The sequence below is a fragment of the Struthio camelus genome, chromosome 14 (genome assembly GCF_040807025.1).
Source record: "Struthio camelus isolate bStrCam1 chromosome 14, bStrCam1.hap1, whole genome shotgun sequence".
Lineage (NCBI taxonomy): Eukaryota > Metazoa > Chordata > Aves > Struthioniformes > Struthionidae > Struthio > Struthio camelus.
The window spans coordinates 23938929-23954667 of NC_090955.1; the positions used below are offsets into that span (position 1 = coordinate 23938929).

The 15739-nt window shown below is 67.5% G+C and overlaps 1 protein-coding gene across 2 annotated transcripts in view; it reads right to left on the bottom strand.

Moving 5' to 3' along the window:
- Window positions 1-248: 248 nt before the first annotated feature.
- Window positions 249-15739, bottom strand: part of CACNA2D2 (calcium voltage-gated channel auxiliary subunit alpha2delta 2) — a 263927-nt gene continuing 248436 nt past the window's right edge. Inside the window, exons 17-39 of one of the 2 annotated variants that reach the window (XM_068907174.1) lie at window positions 15620-15694; window positions 15341-15415; window positions 14642-14713; window positions 14397-14468; window positions 14161-14222; window positions 12400-12476; window positions 10956-10976; window positions 8697-8757; window positions 6652-6749; window positions 6349-6439; window positions 6085-6147; window positions 5884-5987; window positions 5467-5565; window positions 5255-5349; window positions 5035-5082; window positions 4865-4936; window positions 4383-4535; window positions 3746-3798; window positions 3336-3391; window positions 3100-3223; window positions 2714-2823; window positions 2376-2464; window positions 249-998 (exon numbers count right to left, since the gene is read on the bottom strand). In XM_068907174.1, the coding sequence (XP_068763275.1) occupies window positions 870-998; window positions 2376-2464; window positions 2714-2823; window positions 3100-3223; window positions 3336-3391; window positions 3746-3798; window positions 4383-4535; window positions 4865-4936; window positions 5035-5082; window positions 5255-5349; window positions 5467-5565; window positions 5884-5987; window positions 6085-6147; window positions 6349-6439; window positions 6652-6749; window positions 8697-8757; window positions 10956-10976; window positions 12400-12476; window positions 14161-14222; window positions 14397-14468; window positions 14642-14713; window positions 15341-15415; window positions 15620-15694 (1899 nt within the window). In that variant the 3' untranslated portion in view covers window positions 249-869. The remainder of the gene's footprint in view (window positions 999-2375; window positions 2465-2713; window positions 2824-3099; window positions 3224-3335; window positions 3392-3745; window positions 3799-4382; window positions 4536-4864; window positions 4937-5034; window positions 5083-5254; window positions 5350-5466; window positions 5566-5883; window positions 5988-6084; window positions 6148-6348; window positions 6440-6651; window positions 6750-8696; window positions 8758-10955; window positions 10977-12399; window positions 12477-14160; window positions 14223-14396; window positions 14469-14641; window positions 14714-15340; window positions 15416-15619; window positions 15695-15739) is intronic. The other variant, XM_068907175.1, reaches the window with a different exon arrangement.

A 15739-nucleotide genomic window follows, 5' to 3' on the forward strand; every position in this document is an offset into this window, starting at 1 on the left:
AATCACTCCCCCCCCCCCACCCCCAAGAGCGGACGAGAGCGGGAGCCGAGGGCTCGACCGAGCCCTGGCGGAGGCGACGGCCTGGCGAAGGCGAAGCGCCGAGCCCCCAGCCCGGCGGAGCCCCCCTCCGCCGCCCCGCTACGGCCTTCGCCGCTGAAATAAATAAGACTGACCAGGACAGTCGAGTCAAGTCGGGTTTTTTTTTTCCTTTTTTTTTTTTTTTCCCTCCTTTTTTTTGTTTTGTTTCATGTGTCCTCGTCGCTGACAATAAATACCGTATTTCTCCAGGCTGAAATGTCGGAAACTAGATGTAGAAAGATCTGGTTTAAAATCCTCAGGCTAAAAAAATATGAGCAGTTTGGACTAAGGTGAGCGGTGGGATGGAGCCCCCCCCCCACCCCCGCCGCCGGGGACGCGTGCGGCGCTGCCGCGGTGGGCAGCGGCGGATGGAGGACGCCGCAGGAGCAGCGCCCCGGGGACGGCGGCTACGCGATGCTCCGCTTGGCACCGAGACCCCCCCCCTGGCCTTTTCCCCTCCGCGGCGAGCTGCCACCCGTGTCACCCAGCCGAAGTCCGGGGTGGCGGGGAGGGGGGGGGAAACACCAACCGCGACCCCAGCCCCGAGGTGGGGGGGGCCCCCTCTTCTTTGGATGGGGCCGGCGGCGCGGCGACGGAGAGCCCCGGAGGTCCGGGGGGACAGAGCTGGAGGGCCGGTGTCGCTCCCGGAGCGAACGGCTCCAACAGGAGGGTCCGGGACCCCAGCGACGGGCCCAGGAGAAGATGTCGCTCCCTCTCCCACCACGCCTGGAAGGGGGATGGAGATGGCGTGTGAAAGAAAAGAAACATGGAGGGGTCGGCCGCGCGGGCGCTTAAAGGCAAGAGGCCGAGGGCAGCGGGTGCCGGCTGGCGCTCCAGTAGAGGAGAAGCAGCTGCAGAGACAGCAGGACCCCCAGCGAGGGGGCGAACGAAGCCCCTCGGCCGCAGTCTGAGGTATCTTCCTGCGGAGGCAAGAGGGAGAGGGGCCGTGGGGCGCGCCGGCGCCCCAGCAGCACCGCCGTGGGGCAGGGGCCCCCACCGCCCCCCCCGGCCCCCGCTGCACCCCCTCACCTGTGGCCCCACCGCCCCGGGCCCCCATCGCCCCACTGCCCCAGACCCCCACGGCGCTGACCCCCCCCAGGAGGGCACCCCACCGCCCCGCTGCCCTAGACCCCCACGGCGCTGACCCCCCCCAGGAGGGCACCCCACCGCCCCGCTGCCCCAGACCCCCACGGCGCTGACCCCCCCCAGGAGGGCACCCCACCGCCCCGCTGCCCCAGACCCCCACGGCGCTGACCCCCCCCAGGAGGGCACCCCACCGCCCCGCTGCCCCAGACCCCCACGGCGCTGACCCCCCCCAGGAGGGCACCCCACCGCCCCGCTGCCCCAGACCCCCACGGCGCTGACCCCCCCCAGGAGGGCACCCCACCGCCCCGCTGCCCCAGACCCCCACGGCGCTGACCCCCCCCAGGAGGGCACCCCACCGCCCCGCTGCCCCAGACCCCCACGGCGCTGACCCCCCCCAGGAGGGCACCCCACCGCCCCGCTGCCCCAGACCCCCACGGCGCTGACCCCCCCCAGGAGGGCACCCCACCGCCCCGCTGCCCCAGACCCCCACGGCGCTGACCCCCCCCAGGAGGGCACCCCACCGCCCCGCTGCCCCAGACCCCCACGGCGCTGACCCCCCCCAGGAGGGCACCCCACCGCCCCGCTGCCCCAGACCCCCACGGCGCTGACCCCCCCCAGGAGGGCACCCCACCGCCCCGCTGCCCCAGACCCCCACGGCGCTGACCCCCCCCAGGAGGGCACCCCACCGCCCCGCTGCCCCAGACCCCCACGGCGCTGACCCCCCCCAGGAGGGCACCCCACCGCCCCGCTGCCCCAGACCCCCACGGCGCTGACCCCCCCCAGGAGGGCACCCCACCGCCCCGCTGCCCCAGACCCCCACGGCGCTGACCCCCCCCAGGAGGGCACCCCACCGCCCCGCTGCCCCAGACCCCCACGGCGCTGACCCCCCCCAGGAGGGCACCCCACCGCCCCGCTGCCCCAGACCCCCACGGCGCTGACCCCCCCCAGGAGGGCACCCCACCGCCCCGCTGCCCCAGACCCCCACGGCGCTGACCCCCCCCAGGAGGGCACCCCACCGCCCCGCTGCCCTAGACCCCCACGGCGCTGACCCCCCCCAGGAGGGCACCCCACCGCCCCGCTGCCCCAGACCCCCACGGCGCTGACCCCCCCCAGGAGGGCACCCCATCGCCCCGCTGCCCCAGGGCCTCCCACGACATTGTCCCCCCACCCCGGTCCTGCTGCCCCAGGTGCCCCCCCCAGACCCTACATACTGTTGCATTGTAATCAAAGCAGATGTGGGGGCCTTTCCGGTAGCGGGGCCTGTCCACCAGCTCACACTGATTTGGGTCTCGCGGGGGAGCTTCGCGGGTCAAGGAACCAACGGGAGAAAAGGGCCCAAGAGGGTGGTGGGGGCCGGTGCCCAGCTGGGCTGCCGCGGCGGGCAGTGCCGCGCTCTCCCACCGAGGAGCAGCTCCCTCTGCTCCGAGCCTCGTGCCCTCCCCGAGGGGCACCTGAACAACAGCAGACCTCTGCCTGGCGTCACCCGGGGCTCGGTGCCACCTCCGTGGGCGTCTGGAGCTCCATCTGGAGCCCGGCCATCAAAGGATACCTCTTATCTCCGCCTGGAGCAGCTTGACAGACTCGCACTGGCTGCACATGGGCTTGTCGGCCACCACGAAGAGCAGGTTGGTGTTGGCCAGTCTCTGCGCGTGGAAGAGCCTGCGAGGGTGCGATGGCAGCGCCTGGCTTCGTGTTGCCCTGCTTCCTTGGTGCCGACCGGCCCCTGCGCCCCTCACCCGTGGATGCCTCGTGCCAGCAACGCACCCGAGACGCTGCTTGGGGGAGCCCTGGGGACGTCACCCTCGCTCCGCAGCCCCGTGGGGACGCTACGGGACATGCAGCCCCCTCCCGTCTCTGCCGCCCGGGTAGCCGCGGCTCCGAGGCATTTCACGCCGGCGTCCCATCACTCGATGCGCGCGGCTCGGGCAAACCCACCTCGAGCAGTTCCCGCAGTCGATCATGGCGTTGTAGGTGGCGTTGACGGTGCTGAAGTAGTACTGCGTCTGCTTCATGATGCAGCTGGTCTCCCTGGACTCCATGCTGTCTGCCGTGACGTCCTCTGCGCCGGGGCACGCGCGCGGTGGGCCACGAGGCCGACCGGCTCCCGGGAGCAGCCCATCCCACCCGTCATCCCTAAGGGATGCCCCTTGCCCATCCAGCCCGGGACCCACCTGTCTGAAACCAGCTGCTGTAGGTGAGGCCGTACAGGAACTGCTGGAACAGAGACCTCGGGAAGGAGAAAGCGGCCGCGTGAGCCCACGCGGCCCCTCGGACGTGCTGCCCATCGCCGGCATACAGGCAGGGTCCGGTGGCGAGCTGCACGCTTGGCGGGGTGCCCGGCCAGAGCTAGGGCCCTCTGGCGGCGTCTGGCCACCGCCGTGCTCAGGTAGCTCTCCCAGAAGCCCGTCAGAGGGCCGGGCAGCGGCGGTGCCCACGCTGGGATGGCCTGGTTAGCCGCAGAGAAAGGGACCCGGAGGTTCCCCCGTGACGGCGCCCGACCGAACAGAAACCACCCCGCGGGACGGGTGGGCACCGCTCGCCCCGGACCTCGGAGCGGGGATGAAACGCAGGTGGGACTCACCAGGCTGCAGCTGAGGTCCACCAGGCGAGGTTGAGGAAGTCCGCCATGGTGGGCTAGGAGCAAAGAAGAGCGGGGCAATGAGCTCTGGGACCAGGGCTCCATCCAGAGGGTTGGGCCAGGCACGGCAGACCCGACGGGGGAGGCGCGAGCGCCCGTGCAAGCGGCCACGAGGCCACCACGTGCTCCTGACCATATGTGGGTGCTGGCACCGCTCTGGGCTGCCACCCAACTGACGGCACCTTGCGGCTGCCCCGTGCCCGCCACTGGGGACGTGCCGCAGTTCCCCATGGGTGGAGGCACACACACAGCTGCCCTGCAGGAGGAAAGTGCTGCCAGGCCACCGCGCGGTGGGTTTCTTCCCAGCCTGCCCTCCATCCACGGCCGCACCGCTATCGCAAGCAGGCCTGAGTCCGCCCGTGCTTTTGGGGTGGACGTTTTTCCGACCGTGAGTCAGGTTTGGGAACAGCTGGCGGAGAGGTGCCCGCACGGACGCAGCTCCCCTACGGCCTGGGGGAAACAAGTGCTCGCCCCCGTGCCACCGCGCAGAGGTGCTGGGAGCTCGCTGGAGGCACCCGCTGCGTTTGGCCGCGCTTCGAGGTGGCTGCGGCGGCCCGCGAGAAAGCCGGTGGGCGCTCACCACAAACACGCCGCGGGGGGCAGCGCCCGTGTTGCTCTGGGCCTCGGGGGCACACACGGACTGGAAGTCGTAGGACTCCTTGCGGGTGTAGAAGGAGTTGTTGTAGAGGGCAGACATCAGGTTGGCATCCACCTCGCTGAAGAACTTGCCCACCTGGGAAGGGGACACGCAAACGGAGTCTGCACCCAGCAGCAGACACGGGGCTGCCGGTTGGGCCCGTCTCCCACGATGGGGACTCAAGCAGGGCTGCCTAACGGCACATGTGACACAAGTTCAGAGGTCTCAGCTCCCTGCTAACGGCGTACGCCCTTCACGCAGCCAGGACAGGAGTATTTTTGGTTGTCCTCACCCAGCCAATGTTAGCCCAGAGGAGCGAGGAGGTGGTGAGACTGAATGGGGTTTGAACCCCACGGCCCCGCAGCTCTTTCCCATCCGTGGCAGAGCCACGTTTGTGGTCTGGCCCCCGGCAGGACCCCGCTCACCTGGTACCAGTGATCCTCCTGGTTGGAGAGCACCAGGAAGCCTCCATCGTCGATGAGGACGCAGATGAGGTCCTGGGGAAAGAGGGCAGCGTCAGGCCACCCTGGTGGCCTAGTGGTGGTTCACCAGCCACGCCGGGGCAAGCTCCCCCAAACCCTACCCCGCGACCCACCTTGTTGTTGGCCTCACAGTCCATCTCGCAGCTCGTCGAGGGGTCGCACTGGCAGACGAAGCGTGGCCAGAAGGCTGGGTTAGCGTGGCCTGACCGTCCCCCGCTCCCGCAGCGGGAGGGGACACGCTCCGGGGTGCAGGGATGAGGAAGGGAAGGGGTCACCCTCCCTGTTCCCGGGGCCGCGCCGGCGGGGGGCGATGCGGGAGCCCCAGGACCGTACCCTGCGCGCGCCCAGCTGGTCCCGGTCTGTCCGGTTGCTCGCCAGCACTTTGAACTTCTCTGCCCAGGCCTCCAGGTCCAGTTTCACTCCAACCACTGCAGGTGGAAGAGAGGGTGCCGCGGCCGGCGGGCACGGGCGTCAGGCCTCCGCCAAGGGTGCCGCGGGGCCAGGGCCGCCCGGCGGCGCGCGGTGCCCGGCCTGCCCCTGCCCACCTGCTGGCTTCAGCGTCTTGCCCCCGATGCTGAGCTCCACGGCGGTGCTCACCAGGATCCCGACGGTGTTGTTTTCCAGGTCCAGCCCTCGGTAGCCGACTGCGGAGGCGACGGGCAGCCATGAGGAGGCAAGCGGGGCAGGAGCAGCCGCGGGGCGAGCGGCCAACCTCTACCCCGCCGTCCAGGGGCTGGGAAACGCTCCCGCCGAGCATCCTCCGGGCTCGCCTGCCGCGTGCCTGGGACGTGGCGGGCTCAGAGGCCGCGCGCGCCTCCAGACACACGGACCCCCCCCTCCGCCAGCCCCGGACCCAGGCCCCGGCGCCTTGCCGGCGTGACCCCAGCGGGAGCTGGGGCGGCTTGGGGGAGACGCGGGCGCAGCCCTCTGCTCCGCCGGCTCGTCCCCGCGCGCGCGCTCACCGTCCCGGTAGGGCGGCTTGAAGATGTAGCCCTTGTTATCCAGGCTCCTCCGGTAGAAGCTGGCGTTGAAGGGCTCCGGTTCCTCCTCCCAGTCGTCGGCAGCCCTGCGGGGCAGCAGCCATGGCCGCGGGGTTTGGGCCCCGACCCCGCCGGAGACGGCCCTGCCGCCGGCTGCGCGCGCGCACCCCCAGGGACACTCACTTGTTGGGGAAAACGCGGGTGATGCCCCCATCGGTGGCCGCGAAGACGGCCAGGAGACTGTACCTGCGGGCAGAGGAGGACGGGCGCGCGGGGCGTCAGCGGGGCTTCGCTCTCCCGCCCAGCGCCCTCCCCTCCGTCCCCTTCGCCGCTGCGCCACGGCCCCAACGCCGGGCTGGGCCGGGTAGCACGGCGCTGCCCGGCCCGGCGGAGGGGGGACCTGCCACGGGCTCCGCAGCGGCAGCACCCGCCCGGCCCGCTGCCTACGTGTTGAGGTCCTGGTCCTTCCAGACCCGCTCCACCAGCTGCTGCGTGATGCCCGTGTCCAGGATCAGGTTGTGGAGGAGGAAGTTGTCGCCTTGGGAGCAAGCGGGAGAGGAGGAGGAGGAGGAGGAAGAGGAGGTGGTGAGAGCCAGGCCTCCTCGCCGCACCCGCCGCTCGCCCGTCCCGGGCTCGTCCGGCTCCGCCGCGGCCAACCGCCGGCACGGAGGGGACGGCTCAGCGCCGCGGCCGCGCTTGCCTCCCGCAAACCGCCCTCCCTTCCCCGAGCCGCCGGCCCCGGCTACTCACACTGCTTGGAGTCGGGGGTCACCTTTTCCATGAGGGCAATAAAGTTTTCCAGGAATTCGGTGTTGTTATCCGACAAGTCGAGGTCTTTGCAATACTCTCTGGCATGGGGGGGGGGTGACAAGACGGGGAGGTTTGCGAGGATGGAAAAGGCCCCCCGTCAGTTTTCTCGCGCCGGCGTCGCCCTCCACGCCGCCGGCCTCCGAGGGCCCCCTCGGCTCGGCAGGCGCCCCGCCGCCCTTTGGGGCCGACTCCGACGCGTCGGGGGGCTTCCCTGGGAGCCGCGGCGCCCGGAGCGGCCCGCCCAGCACGGAGACGCGGCGCCGGCCGCTCGGTGCCACCCGCCTTCGGGAGGGCTCGGAGCGGTGCCGGGGGGCACCGGCTGCGGCCGCCGGGGGGCTGCTCCTGTCCCCGGCGAGCGGCTCCGCCGCCGTCCGATCCGGAGGAGGCTTCCAGGTGCTGCGTCCGGGCCAGCCCGGGCCGGCAGCCCGGCGGGGCGGCGTTCGATGGCATCCCCGTTCGCACGGACCGGCACCAACTGCGGCGTCCCCGAGCCCTGGCTGCTCCGCGCGGCGGGCGCGAGGCCGGCGGCCGCCGGCGGCGGGAGCGGCTCCCCCCTCCTCATCCCGGCGCTACCCGCCTCCCCGGCCCCGGCGGGGGCCGCAGGGACGCCCTAGCGCGGAGGGACGGGCCCGGCTCTGCCGCCTCGGGCCTCCTCCGCCAAGCTCCCGCTCCTGGCAACGTCTCGTTCGGAGGAGAGAGAAAGGGCGGGAGAGACAAGATGGCGGCGGAGAGGAGCTCGCCAAGGAGCGAGCGGGCCGAGCCGGCGCTCCGCGGCCGCGCGCCTCGCCAGCCGCCCCCTCTCTCCACGCCGGCGCGTACGGACACACGCGCGCGCGCACCCACGGAGAGAAAACATGGCACAGAACGGTTTCTGAAAATTACCAGCGGCCAGACCAGAATCGGTGGCGGATCATACAGTCGGGCCGGCCCGCGGGGGGCCGCCCGCCGCCCTCCCCCTCGCCGGTTTTTGGAGGACGCCCCTGTCACGCTGCTCGCCGGCTACGGTTTCGGCGCCCGCCTTGCCGCGCCGGGCCGACCTGCCGCGGTGCTGCCGCCCGCCCGCCCGAGGCTTCCCCGAGCTGCGACCACACAAGCGCCCGCTAAGAGGCCATTCGGCCGCTCTAACCGCGCCACCGCCCGCCCGGGCCCAGCTGGCGCCGGCGGCGCTCGGCCGCGTCTTCGTCGCGCCCTCCTCCTCCCGCCGGTGCCGGCTCTGCACCGGTCCCCTCCGCCAGGGCTTTGGCCTGCGTTTGAGGAACCTTCCCAAACCTCTGGGCCAGGCATGGTGGGGGGGGAGTCCCAATTTTTAGCCCAAAACACCCGATTCCTTCCCATGTTTTGCCCTGCCGCTCGGAGACTCGGCCCACGCCGGTCACCCAGGCGGGGCGAGAAGCCACGGCGGCGGGCGGAGGGTGGCGGGCTGGGGCGGCGAGGGCCGGGCGACGCAGCCGGTCGCTGGGACCCCGAGACCCGGCCCGGGAGGCGCCGGCCCCCCCCCCGCCAGCGGCCTGGCTCGGCGCCCCGGGGCCGGCCTGCCGAGCGCGGCCTTCGCCGACGGGACTGTATGATGCCGCCGCCATCCTGTCCTGGCGCCCGGCGCGGTCGGCTGCTCCGCGGGCATTTTCAGAAACTAGACCTATATATGCACACGTACGCACGGGGCTGTACGGCGCGCATATATACCGCGCGGCACGCAACCGGCCACACACGGACGAGCGCTGCCGGCCGGGGACGGCCGCGTCCCCGGGGCCCGGGCGGCAGCTACCGTCGGCGTACGACAACACACAACGACAGGGGGGAGACGAGGCACGATGAGGCGGGGGGGGGCGATGAGGCAGCGGGGTGCAAACGGGGCCGGCAGGCGAGCGAGCCCCCCCCGCCAGAGGAGGAGGAGGAGGAGGAGGAGGAGGTGAAGGGGGGGTCCGGCGTGGCGGGGAGACGGCGGGCGGATGCACACACCGCAGCAAGCTCACGCGCAAAGCTACCTGGGCGCAATGAATACATGTCCCTCCGACTCAAAGCTGTTTGGCAGCAGGTATTCAAAATCTGCAACAGAAAGGCAACGTTATCCGGCAGGGGTTTCAGAGGAGGCCAGGGCGCTCGGGGTCGGGCACGCGAGAGAGACGCAGACAGCCAGAGAGACAGAGAGAGAGGAGAAACGGGAAGAGGCAGCCCGACAATTTACGGCTTTGGGTAACAAGAGAGAAAGGAGAGGCAACCTGTCGGCAGCTCGCGCCGCCCAGGAAGGAAAGTTACAGCCAATATGTTTGCCAGCGGCGGGAGGATTTGCCGATTTGCTCCAATTGGCCCGTTTGCGGTGCCGGCGCAGCAGCTTGGCTCGGTTGTATAGGTACGGATACGGGCGGTAGAGTTGCGTATACACATATACACACATACGCACACACACACATATATATATGCGCACACGTTTATATACATATATATATATATATATGCATGTTCGGCAGGTCGTAGGGGTGTCTCTCTCTTCTTAGGAGAACCAACGAGGGAGAGGAACCGCATGCTACGCTTGCAGGCGGAAGAGAATCGCTACAACAATTTGTGGCGATAACAAAATAGTTGTCAGGCATCAACACGGCCAAACCGGGGACCTTCACGAAGACAGTCCAACCAGAGACTCGCCCCGGGGATCAAAGCGACGCGCAACGCACTGCGGGCTCCCGCCGGCGGCGGCTCGGCCGCACGCCGCTCCTGCCCTCCCTCCCTCCCGCCTTCCCTCGGCCCGGCGGCCGCCACGCGGCGCCGGCCCCGGCGGGAGACGCCGTTCCCCGAGGCCGGGCGGCCCGGGCGGCCCCGGGGCGCCGCCGCCACCACCGCCGCCGCCGCCTCGGCCCCGCTTGGCCCGCTGGACGCCGGGGCCGCCCGCCCGGCTCGCCGGGGCTCGGCGCAGCAGGCCCTCCGGCACGGCCGAGGAGGCGGCGGCGCTCCGGCCGGGGCTGGCAGCGGCCTTCACCCGCAGCAGCTCTCGCGCCCGGCGGAGGGGTGCGGGCGCGCGTCGGGCCGGCCGGCCCGCCGCCCCCAGTGCGTTGCACGGCCCTCGGCAGGGCGGCACAGCCAGAGGTTGGACTGCTGTTCTCCGAGGGACCGTAGGCAGGGGCTGGATACAAGCCGATGAGAGGAGGAGGAGGAGGAGGAAAGGAGTACAAAACACTCGTACTTATTCCATCAGCATTGCCATTACAGGGGTGCTGGGAAGAGGCAACTCAAGGCTGATAGAACAGGGCTGAGGGTGAAAAGCGGCCACTTGACCCTCCTTAGCGCGTGCCGTGGCTCCCGCCGACCTGCCCCGTCCTGTCCCGTCCCGTCCTCTGCCCTCCCGCAGCCGTCCCCTGCCCGCGCGCGGCGCCGGGCCGCGCCGGTGGCGGCGAGAGGGGGTCTGGGTCTGGCCCCGCACGGTGCTCCCGGGGCTGCGGAGGGGCTCTCCGGGCTCCCGGGCTCCGGAGACGGGCTGTATATCGCGGCGACACGGGCTCAGTCCTGCCCTGGCTCGCACCAGTGACGCCCCACTGGGGTTACCAGTGGCCCGCTGGCCCCAGGGATGAGCTCAGGGCTCAGCGCCCTCAGACCTGGCTTGATGGGGACTTTGGGTTCAAGCTCAGCTGGCAGCGCCTTGCTCGTGGGGACGCCTCGCCCTCCCGGGCAGCCGGGGCCGGGCACCCCTGGGAGCCCCCCGGCGCCTCCCCCCGCTGCCCTCCCTGCACAGCCCTATCCCTTTCAGGTTGAGTTGTCTTAGGAGGGAGGAAGCAGAGGAGCAAGGAGGGGGTGGGAGGGCGGGAGCGAGAGAGGGAAGAGAAGAACAAGAACAGGGTTTGGCGAAGGAAGAGCAGGATAATCAGACTAGCTACGAAAAACCTTGTCGATCCAAAAAACGCAACAGTTTCGTATGAGATTGGCTCTTGAAACGATATCAGATCGGATTTCTGAGCGATGTGCAGGAAGGGAGTGGGGGAGTAGTCGTGATAAAGCTCTCATGAACGTAACAAGACATGTTGCTTCCAAATAAAGGGTGAGCTGGAGGAGTGGAGGAGGAGGAGGAGGAGGAAGGGAGGGAGGGAGAGTTCGGTGGCGGTTTGCAGGTTCGGCGTGGCAAACGGGCAGGGAGATGGGCAAGCAGGCTGGGGAGAGGTGGGGAGAGTCGTGGAGGCAGGGCTGGGTGGAGGGACTGGACACGGGGCAGGGGACGGGGTGGTGAGGGTTAGTGGTCTAAGACTGAAAATACTTGCCCTTCATTTTGATGTTTGGTACTGTGTGAATCCACCATAGAGAGAAAGCAAGAAAAACAACAAACAAAAAAACAACAAACAAAAAAAAAGGGGGTTGGGTGGAAAGGGGGAAGGGGGTACAGACAATATTTTATTCAATCGCTGTTTGAATAAAAATATTGTGTTTCATAATCATACCAAAAGGAAACCTCTTGCAAAGAACAACATGAAAAAGAAAAAAAGAAAAGGAAAGAAACACCAGTAAAGAAATAAAAGGCCACAGTGAAGTAATAACAAAAATGCAAAGATATAACTAGAGAAATATATAGCTATACATCCAATACTCGAAAGGAAAATGAGCGTCAGTAGCAAACACTTGCAACAGTCTTGATATAGAAATGTTCTCACTGAGTTAGCAGGGCATGCAAAAAGTCGAGGTTAAAAGAGACAGAGGGGGAGAGAGGGCAGGCGGAGAGCGGGAGGACGGAGGGGGCACGGCGGACCCGGGGCCGGCTGCGGCTGCCCGGCGAAGGGGACCCTCGGCCTCGTCCCGGGGCCGGCCGCCCCGCGGGGTCCCGCCGGGGACGGGGCTCGCTGCGGGCGTCCCGGGGCTCCCGCCGCTGGTGCTGGGGGACGGCTGGCGGGACGCCGGGGACAAGCCCCGAAGCCACCGGGGAAGGAGGTTGCTGCCGCAGACAAGGGCCACCAAGGAGAGGGAGCTGGGAGGGGATCTAAGGGGGAGGACAGGAGAAAGGGTCCCCCGCAGGACAAGGTCCTCGGGAGCAGCGTGTCCCGTGGCGGGAGAAAAGGCTTCGGGAAGGGCGAGGGAGGGAGAGAGAAAGAGGGAGGCGGGGGGCCAGGCTAACACACAAGTACACAGATTAATCAGAAACGAAATCAAAACCAGAAACCAACCAAAACTCAAACCATAAAAATAACAGTGGCTCAAAACAAACAAACGAACAAAAACCCCAAAAGAATCGCAATACTGCTACTAATAAAGAAAAGAACTGAAAAGATCCATGCAAACTTTCACAGGCTTTCAAATTCACTGGCTGCTACAGAATTATCGGCTAGTCCCCCGAAAGCGAGTACGCAGCGCTGCAGCCTGGCTCCTCTGGGCCGGCTGGCTCGCCTTGGCTCTTCGGCAAACACCTGGCTCTAGCCTGGGGGCTTGGGGTTTTTGGAGGCCAAGCGTACCGATTTAAACCCTGGCACCCCGGGGCGGGGGGCAGCCCCAGCATCACAGCTCACCGCTTCCTTTTAAGACGTGCGCCTCCATCTCCCGTCAGCTCTTATTCTGTCCTCTAACGGTTACTCCTGTCTCCTTCTCATAGCGCAAGCTTTGCTTTATTTTTTGACCCCGACAGTCATTTCTCAGTGCCAGCTCGTGGTGGGGGGGGGGGGTGGTTTCAGGGTGAAAGGATGTGAGAAAGGGCAAGAGGAAAAGGAAGGGGCTACTTACACTTCACTTGGAGGATCTGGTCGCTGAGGTTGGCCTGGATGTAGTAGGTGCTGTAGGGAGGCAGAACCAGCCCCAGGCTGCGGAGGGAGAAGGCAGACAGGCCGCGTCAGAGCTTGTACGGAGCCAGCGCCGACCGCGGCGCTCGCTTTCACGCTAAATACGTGTTGCCGGCCGCCGGGGCCAGACTCCCGGGAGGTGACGCTGCTCAGTGGTGGCTTTTCGTGCCTGAGCGCTTCTCCCGAGTGCTGGCTCGCCGGGGGGGGGGCGTGCGCTCCCCAGCAAGCACGGCCGAGGTGGTGGCACCTTGGCAAGCGTGACGGAGGCGGTGGCACCTTGGCAAGCACGGTGGAGGCGGTGGCACCTCGGCAAGCACGGCGGAGGTTATTTGTCCTCGTCTTCACTTTAGACGTGCTGACAACATTGCACGCTGCGTCACCTGCCCAGGACAGGCGCTGCGCTCCCCGTCCGTGCTGGCCTGGCTTGATGCCCTGCAGGCGACTTCAGGAGCTGTGGGGCTGGCTGCAAGCGCCCTCCGAGGCGCGAGAGGCTCAAAGGCCCTCCTTCCTCCCTTCCCCCTAAGGAGCCCCGGGGCGCCGGTGGAGGAGCCCTGGGAAATCCCTAGGGAATAGCGATGAGCGGGCAGAACCTCCAGGCAGCACCCAGCGAGTCTTGCCTGCCGCGCTAGACCAGCCCAAAGCCCCCCACCGCAGCGACGACGGGGGGACCCTTGCAAAGCAGCTGGGGATGGTATTTCAGCCCTCTCCCACTGCGCCGGGGCCTGCCACTGGGTCACCCCCTGCCATCATCCCCCCTTGACAACGTCGCTGTGGGGCTCAGCTCCAGATGGAGTCACCCTGCCGGCCGCAGTGCAGGCAGGAGAGGACCTGAGCTGGGCAGGGGACACATGGAGAGGGCAAGAAGGGCCTGGCAGCTCTCAAAGGTAGCGCCGACCTTTGCCAGCTCTTCCTGAGCTGCGAGGAGGTTATTGGACAGTGGAGACGCTGGGAGGAACACATGGCACCTTGAAGAACGGAGGCAGCACGTGTTGGATAGCGCGGACATGCTGATGTGGGGGTTACGCATCTGCTGGCACAAACTGGCGGGAACTGGGTGATCAGTGTGGAAGGGAGCTTTGCTCTCCTTGTCCGCCAAAGCAACTAGAGTCATTTCTTGCGCAGCCATCTGGCCCCCTTGCTGCAAGGACGCAGCTCGTGGCTTTGCAGCCCGGCCGCTCCGTGCCCAACCTCACGCTGCTTCCAGGGGACGCCCAGCCCTTTCCGCATGTAAAGAAGTGACAGGCAGAAATGGCAAAGCCCCGGGCTTGGATTCCCCCTTCCCATCAGGCTTGTGCGCAGGTGGCAATGGTGTCCCTGGGCGGTGCCTTCACGCCAGCCCTGCCACAGTCCTGCCCCGGGATCTACCTTGCATTCACCTGCAGCAACCTTGGCGTCTGCCCGGAGCCCTGGTGAACGTGGCCTGCTCCTTTAGTGCCAACTAGCTGAGGGCAGCAGCTTTTGGGAGGGCTCAAACCTCCCAAAAATCACTGGCTGTGCAAAGATCTAGACGGCACGTTTGTAAGCCTCTGGCTCATGGGACACATTCACGGTGGCCTTGGAGACCTCCTGAGCTTTAGCCACAAGACCACATCCCTGGGCCGGTTCGGGAACCCTGCTCTGCCCGTGTGCCCCTGCTCGGTGGGCATCCCAGCCGACGCTCGCGTGAAGCCGCGCGCGGGCAGAGCGCAGGCAGCGCCGCGCTCACCTGTAGTTGGTGCTTTTGATAGGGGCCCACGTGTAGGTCCTGAACACCTCGTCGATGTATTGCTGCAGATCGGAGAGAGCACGTGAGGCAGGGCTTCACGGGAGCCGAGGAGCAGCCCAGGGTGCCGCTGGGGTGATAGGCCAGGACCCGGACCCTGCCGGCGGTGGACCTCAGCCCCAAGCCTGGCCGGCTTCCCCCTTTTCTTCCCCTCCACGGGGGACTCTGCAACTCTTTACCTCATCCAGGGACTTGATGAGGGTCTTGATGAATCTCTGCCCGTCGTTCCCATCAATCATGCTTCTCCGGATCTAGGGGACACAAAGGAGGAGACTGAGGGCTGATGGATGTCTCTCCACGCACCAGCGTGGCTGGCCGCAGAGCTCGGCCATGCACCCCGCTGGCGCCAGCACTGGTGAGCCCGCGGTCCGGAGGAGAGCAGCCGCAGGGACGCCTTGAAAGCCACCGCCGGGGCCCTGCCCACCTCCTCCTTGTTCTCGTCCTCCAGCTCGGCGTCGAGGAAGTCCAGCGTCACCGGCTCGCGGAAGTTGATGATCTGGAGGGAGAAAGGGAGAGACGGGGAAAGACTGAGCCCGCCTGCCTTTACTGCTGAGCCCAGACAAACTCGTCCCGGCCTTTCTCCCGGAGCCACCTCCCGCACACCCCGGGCAGCCCGAACCGTCCCGTTTGGGAAGCCTGCTGAAACGTGAGCTGCCTCCAGGCAAGCGCACGCGCCGCGCGGGCAGACGCCGAGCGCGCCGGAGCCTCCTTAAGCAGAACAGGGCAGCAACAAGCAAATAAATTCCCCTGGAGCCTCTGCCCGTCTCTGCTGCTGATGGGCAGCCTATTAATAACGGTGACGAGCAAGAAGCGGGACGTTTCTGCCAATGGAACATATTGGCCCTGATTGCTGCCGTTCCTCACTGCCTCGTTCGCGGCTCGCCGCCCGATGATGAATTCCTGCGATTAGCTCCCCGCGCGGACAAATGAGCGCTCGCCCCGTTTTGCCTAAATATCCCCGGGAAGGCGTATTTCCGCTCCGTGCCCAGCGCTGGCTGCCAGCGACGGCTCTGGGGCGAGCAGCGAGGAATAAATAACAGGGGAGCGAAGCGGTGCGGGGCGCCCGTCCAGCCGGCGGTGAGGGACGCAGCGCGGCCGCCGGCTCGGGAAGCGCCCTCCTCACCTGGGGCTGCAGGTTGGGGTGCAGCAGGACGTATCCGTTCAGGTCGATGGCGAAGACGTAACCGTTTGCCCCTAACTGCGGGAGCAAAGGAGGAGAGCTCAGCGCCGTCGGGAGCCCTGGAGCAAGGCGGCTCCGCGGCGCAGGCTTTCCCATCCATCTCCAAATAGTTCAGTCCCAAATCCCCTTTCGTGGAGCCCCGCTATGCAAAGCTCTAGGGGCAAAGAAACCCGAATACAGGGGGCTGAAGAGCTGGGAAAGGGTCCCCCCACCCAAACGCACGTTGTATCGCGGCGTCAACTTCTTGATGTCGTTCAGAGCCACGTCGATCCCCATCACGCCCAGGATGAGCTGGTTCTGGAGGGAGGCGAAGGAAAGCAGCGGCGGGACGGGCTGAGCGCC